This window comes from Lithobates pipiens, unplaced genomic scaffold, assembly GCF_037356315.1.
Source record: "Lithobates pipiens isolate NorthernLeopardFrog02 unplaced genomic scaffold, aLitPip1_a1.2 Scaffold_25, whole genome shotgun sequence".
NCBI classification, from domain to species: Eukaryota; Metazoa; Chordata; class Amphibia; order Anura; family Ranidae; genus Lithobates; species Lithobates pipiens.
The window spans coordinates 57,537,438-57,544,351 of NW_027507787.1; the positions used below are offsets into that span (position 1 = coordinate 57,537,438).

At 46.6% G+C, this 6,914-nt stretch overlaps 1 protein-coding gene across 3 annotated transcripts in view; it reads right to left on the minus strand.

Annotated features, from left to right (window-relative positions):
- NOLC1 (nucleolar and coiled-body phosphoprotein 1) overlaps window positions 1-5,917 on the minus strand; it is a 53,932-nt gene extending 48,015 nt beyond the window's left edge. For 2 of the 3 annotated variants that reach the window (XM_077454502.1, XM_077454501.1), the window contains exon 1: window positions 5,739-5,916. In XM_077454502.1, the coding sequence (XP_077310628.1) occupies window positions 5,739-5,849 (111 nt within the window). In that variant the 5' untranslated portion in view covers window positions 5,850-5,916. Of the gene's footprint in view, window positions 1-5,738 lie in introns of all 3 variants that reach the window. The other variant, XM_077454503.1, reaches the window with a different exon arrangement.
- Window positions 5,918-6,914: the final 997 nt, after the last annotated feature.

The following is a 6,914-nucleotide window of genomic DNA, read 5'->3' on the forward strand; positions in this document are numbered from 1 at the left end:
CCCTATATTGAAAGTCTTTGCAATCTTAAATTGAGGAACATTATGAAATTGTTCGACCATTTTTAGATACAGCTTTTCCCATATGGCTGAACCTCTCCCCATCTCTACGTCTGAGATACTCTGACTCTTTAAAGTGGTTGTAAACCCTTACAAACCACTTTGACCTACAGGTATGCCTAGATTAAGGCTTACCTGTAGGTCCAAGCAATATCTCCTAAACCTATATGGTTTAGGAGATATTTGCCCGAAAACGGGCACCACTGTCTACGGCACATGCGCCGTAGACAGCGGTGTGCAGGCGCACTGAGCGGGGCATTCTCAGCAACGGAGCTGCCGCGTGTGTCGGCTCCCGTGCGCATGCGCGGGAGTGACGTCATCGCGGCTTCGCCGAATGACAGCGGCTGAGCTGCGAGACCCCATCAAGAAGATGGATGCGGCGGACTACAGGGGACAGCGGCGACTTCGCTGGCTCCTGTGTCAGGTAAGTGACACATAATGGGCTACCATGCGATGCATAGTAGTCCATTATGCTTTGCAGGGAATGAAAGAGGAAGTAAACTCATCAGGGTTTACTTCCTCTTTAAGATACTCTTTTCATACCCAATGTAACTGACCCGTTGCCAGTTAACCTAATTAGTAAAAAAGCTCTTCCTTGTTTGTATCACTTTGCCAGCTTTTTTTTTGCCCTGTCCCAACTTTCAGATGTGTTGCTGCCAGCAATTTAAAAAGTACCTTATATTTTCTTATAAGGGTGCATTTTTGTATGAAGATTGCTTTATAACCGCGGTCATCACTGTTGTAAGCAGTGTAAACAAGAAAAAAAAAAAAAAAACACTAACAATTTTACAAATTTTGATCAACTCCCCAAAATAGTAGTGTAACGGTAACACTGCACTGCTTTGGTCACAGTATGAAAAAAAAAAAAAATAAAAAAAAAAAAGAAACACACTAATTTCTTCCAAAAACAAAAATCACAACGCCTCTTACTAAACACCTCTGTCTACTTTCCGAAAAGGGGTAATTTTGGGGCATTTGCACTGTCCTGGCATCTTAAGGCCTCAAGAAATGTCAGTACATCAGGACTGATCGATTTTCCGATATAGAGAGATTATATATAGACACACACATACACTAGAGCTGCAACCAACGATTAATTTGTCTGTCGACTAACCTATCGATTATTTTTTCGATTAGTCAACGACTATCTGATTATTATTATTTTTAAATTAATCTAGTGTTTTTTTTTTTTTTATCAGCCCTGTTGGGGGGGCTATGGCAAAATTTCAGGGGTCTTAACAGACCTCTGACATCTCCCATCTGAGACAGGGAAGGGGACTGGAGAAAGATTCCCCAGTCCCTTTCTCTGCAGCCTCTGCTGCACTGATAATGAATGGAGAGAAGACAACGGCTTCTCTCCATTTATTAACTGAGACATCGTAATCACAGGAGGTTACAATGTTTCAGTGGTCACTGACTCTGTCCATTCTGAAAACGAAGGAGCCTGGTTTACCGGCTCCTACCTCCGCTCTCCATCCTAAAATAACGAGAGGGGGGGCACAGAGAAGAGAGGGGGACGATGACACGGAGGGGGACAGATGCACGATTGGGGAGAAGAGAGGGGGGAAAGATGCACGATGGGGGAGAAAAGAGAGGGGGACGGCTAGGGGTGCAACGGATCAAAAAACAGTCACGGATCGGATCATTTTTCGGATCAGCAAATAATAATTTAATTTGCAAAAACCTGTGAAAATTCCACCACATAGTCCACACTGTAATGTACATCTCCCCCACTGTAATATGGACATGGCAGGGCATGGGCAGGCAGGGCATGGCAGAGCATTGCTGGGTACTTCAGGGTATGAAGGGATGGCTGCTTCCATCCGATCTCTCCCCTCCACTGTACAGATTAGTACAGAGAGGGGAGAGAGGAACCGGCATCAAGACATGACGCTGGTTGGTTTACAAGTGACAGTGTAAACAGCCTGGGTATACAAAGATGGTCGCCGCTTTGGAGCTAGGCCCAAGCCGCGGCCTTTCCTAAGGCCGAGACCATGGTGCGCTCCGCGGATCGCGGTATGCGACGATCCGAGCGGGGTGACCCATTCGGATCGGTGACGTTCCGTTGCACCCCTAGGGACGGCGGCACGGAGGGGGAGAAGAGAGGGGGGTGGCAGCAAGAAGGAGAGCGGGAGATAATGAGAGATACTAAGCACTGTGACGCATCGACTCCCTGAGCGCACGTTGATGTATTTTTGTCATCAACGTAATCGATTACGTCGACTCGTCGTGGCAGCTCGAACACACACACACACACACACACACCATAGTTTGTAGACTCTATACTTTCACAGACTGAAAATATACCCATTTGGTGTTATTTTTACCAAAGAAATGTAGCAGTATAAATTTTGGCCTAAACTTATGAAGAAAAATTACTTATTCCCAAAATAGTATGACAAACCAAGAAAAATTCTTTTTTTTTCAAAACAAAAACAAAAACCCCAAGCGTGCCTTAATACCAAAAGAAAGTTCTGTCTTTCACACTTAAGCAACCTGAACGTGACACGATTTTGCCGCAACTTGAAGCAATGCCCTGTGCAATCATGAGGTCTATGGACCTCAACTCGCATTAAAGTCAGACCAAAATAGTGCAGAGACTAATTTTGAAGTCACAGATATGAATGGTACTTATTGGAAATCATGGGGTACGACTTGTCATGCGACTTTGCAGTCCTAAGTCACACAAGTGTGAAAGGGGCCTAAAGTGTTGCATGACTAAAGGACTCATTTAACTGCTGAAAGCTGAAAATTGATATGAGCAGGAAGGGGGTGAAAGTGTTAGGCTGGGTTCACACCTATGGGAATTGGATGCAAGCTTCTCCACATCCAACTTGCATGACAGGAGATTGTGACCAGCTCTCTATGGAGCCGGTTCAGATATCTCTGTTGCAGCTGCAAAGCAGCTTTGGCTCGGTTTCAGGGCAAATTCAGGCAAAAATTTGGCCTCATTCGTCCCTGAAACAGAACAGGGACGCACTGGACCCCTGTTGCAAGCCGCATCAGTATTAGGTGTGAACCCAGCCTCAGGTTTTGAAATGGTTAAAAATTTGATATGTTTTCTATTGTGAATAAAATATGGTTTATGTGATTTGAATGCCCATTGAATGCATGAAGGTAAAAAAAACCTGTGTGCAGCAGCCCCCCCCCCCCCCCCCCCGATCCCAAAATACTTACTCAGGAGCCAGAGATATGTGATCCCGGCTCTCTGAGGACAAGATAGTGGTTACCCTTTAGGTGCAGCGGGATGCACCGTTACAATGCATTACAGCATTTACATTTATAGGGCTGCAACTAATGCTTTTCATAATCTAGTTGGCTGATTATTGTTATATGGTTAGGGAGCAAAATATCAAAGCCACTCATAAGACATAAGAGATATACTGTATATACTAGGAGTGCACCGAAAAGGCCGAATACCAAAACCGATACCGAATATAACGTTTTTTTAAAAATGGCGACATGGTACAGGAGGTGGTCAGAGACTGCGGATATGATAAAAGAGATAAGTGCAGCCAGTGATGCCCCCTGTGCAGAGAAGAGCCACCTCCGCCATCTGGTTGACTAGAGCGCCGGGAACATCACAGCCGCTGCCCCTTGTCCGGGGACACACACACACAGATCACCCGCCCCATTTTTTACGCAATTATCGGCCGTTTTCTCCTTTCGGCAAATTGCCAAAAAGGACATTTTCGGCCGATATTTCGGTGCATCCCTAGTATATTAGAGGAGAGATATACTGTGTATACTATTAGAGGGTAAATAGACTCAAATCAATTTTCTTTTTTTTTTATAAAAAACTAAGTAATTTTAGAAACGTTTGTTCGATTTTCTAATCGTTAGTGGTGTCAAATCGACGTTCATTTTCAACCACAGTAACGGGAAAATTTGGAATTCGAAAACTTCTTGGTCAAAACAATTTTCAGACAGTATGTGGTTTTTGTTCAGAAACTACATTAACTTTTAAAAACAGAATGTTAACCACTTGAGACCCGCGCTATAGCCGAATGACGGCTACAGCGTGGACCTCCTTAGCTGGGACTACATCTATTGACGTCGTCCCGTGCATGAGCGGCCTGCGTGCCCCCTGAGGGGCGTGCGCGGAGCGCTCTGTGATTGGCGAGTCTATGAGACTCGCCTGATCACCGATCCGAGCAAGGGGTCGATCCCGACCCCTTATCATGTGATCAGCTGATCATGTGATACAACGGAGCCGGTAATCGGCTATTATTCCTCCTCGCGCTGATAGCGCGAGGAGAAAAAAAAAAAAGGAGCCGATCACCGGCGGCCGTGATCGGGACATCAGTCCCGATCACGGCCAGCCCTGCCAGTGCCCACCTGCCCCCTGCCAGTGCCACCTCAATAAAAAATAAGTGCCCGCGGTCAGTGCCCACAATCTACCTCAACAAAGGTGCTGCACCCCAGTGCCACATATCCGTGCCGATCAGTGTCATCTACCATTGCCCATCAGTGCCGACCATCAGTGCCCAGCAGTCCTATCTATCAGTGGTACCTATCAGTGCCCCTTAGTGCCGCCCATCCGTGCCGCCTTATCTGTGCCCACCAGTGCCACCCATCCGTGCCGCCTTATCTGTGCCCATCAGTGCAGCCCACCAGCGCAGCCCACCAGTGCCGCCTCATCAGCGCACTTCAATGAAGGAGAAAAAATGACCTGTTTGCGAAATTTTATAACAAACTATTAAACATGATTTTAATTTTTTGGCATCTTTTTTTGTTTGTGTAGCAAAAAATAAAACTCCCAGCTGTAATTAAATACCACCAAAAGAAAGCTCTATTTGTGGGAAAAAATGATAAAAATTTCATTTGGGTACAGTGTTGTATGCCCGCGCAATTGTCCTTCAAAGTGCATCAGCCCAGTAAGCAAGTGGTTAAAAGCCAAGTGAAAACTTCAAACAACATTCTTTCATTCAGTGAATGTACAAAGGTTTTTTCGTCTGAAAACGGATCCGTGTGGCCAGCATAAAGCTTGGTACACATGTATGCAGTTTGATCATCAGTATAAATGTCCCGAGCACAGGATAGCTGGTTATCGGCTAACTTTTCCTCACACGGTGACAGCGCTGAGCAATGGAAATGCAGATAACTGGCATTTGTTTACATATGATCAGTTGTGTGATTGGCCCTTTACCTCAATCATGGAGTGCATGTGCCCCGCACGGGGGAGTTCTGTAAGGACGTCAACAGATATTCCCCCAGAACTGGACTGCCCTGCTGTGGCCATCTTTCAGCCATAGCATGGTCAGCAAGTGGGGGGGGGGGAGTAAACAGAAGCCCAGGGCGAAATTTTTAGTCGCCATGGCACCTGGGATCTGTCGAGCTCTGCGGTACACAACAAGCCAGCCACTCAGCACAGAACCCAGAATCTAGTGGAGCATTTTGTGTCTACCACGGAGATTTCCATCTTCCAGGGGGATCCCACAGGCATGGTACAGACATGGACCAATAGAACTAAACATTAACCAAATTAACATTTACCCATAAAAGCTCCTTGTGTAGGAGTACAGAAATGCCCAGCAGTGCCTTAGTAAGCCAAGCTGTGTGACGTCAGGGGAGATGATGATCCCAGCACACTCCATGCCATGTGTTACCTGTGGAGTGTCAGGCTGGGTACACAAAGGAGAAGGTGACCACGTGCTCCAGGCCTCCACTCCAACACTTACCAGTCCTGTGGCCTTGCTGAACTCTTTGGCGGCGCCTACGAACTGGTTGTCCCGCAGAAAGCGCAGTATATGAGGGAATAAATCGCTGGGTACTACAGGTTTGTCCGCCATGGTTCCGGGCTCACACGCTGCACTTCGTCAATCACGTGGAAAAGAGGACTCGTACGCTCGTCGCCTACGTATTACGTCAGAAGCAGGAGACACTGAGCAGACCAGAAGGGGAGGGGCTGGGTATGGGTGGAGTAAAATGCAGGCTAGTTACTGCTTGTCATAGCTGGCTGTATAGACTGCTGCGGGTATAATGTGGGAGACCCCGTACATACAGTATTAGACTATGTAAGACTCCATGCAATGGGCAAGAAAGCTTCATTCCTGGGATACGTGACACTGAAGAATAAAAAGTCATCCCTCTTTACACTCAGCTCAGCAGTTAGAACAGAAGGCTCCATTCATACATGCATTAGGCTGCATTGCCCCGTGTGATGACAAGCTGATAGTAGAACTAGCTGGATTCTCACCTATGCATTTTTAGTGCATTTTGCAGATTTGCACTACAGAACGTGTTCCATAGGAAACCGTGTTAACTGGAGTGTAGTGAAAATCTAAATAATGTAAAAAGCACTAAAAATGCATAGGTGTACAGCAATGAACATTCGTCGTCTATTTATGAATATTCAGGGATCCCACGATGACATCAGGTCGAGGGTCGTGGTGGCTCTGGATGCCGCTAAGGCCTTCGACTCTGTGGAGTGGAACTACTTATGGGAGTGCCTTTCGAGATTTGGATTTGGCCCCAATTTTATTCGTTGGGTTCAACTCCTATACCAATCCCCCAAGGCCAGGGTGTTTGTGAATGGTTGGTTATCGGACCAATTTCCCCTTGAGAGGGGGACCCGACAGGGCTGTCCTCTTTCCCCTATGCTGTATGCACTGGCGGTGGAGCCGTTGGCCATCATGATTCGGGCAGATGCTAATATCCGTGGCCTTAAGATTGGTAACCTGGAAGAGAAGATCGGGCTGTATGCCGATGATACCCTCCTGTACCTGGCAGACTCGGGTCCTTCCCTGTGCGCTGCCCTTCATTCTATAGAATGTATCGGTGGCCATTCGGGTTTGCGTATTAACTGGTCCAAATCTCAGATCCTTCCCATTGACCATTTCCCCCCTCCGTTCAAG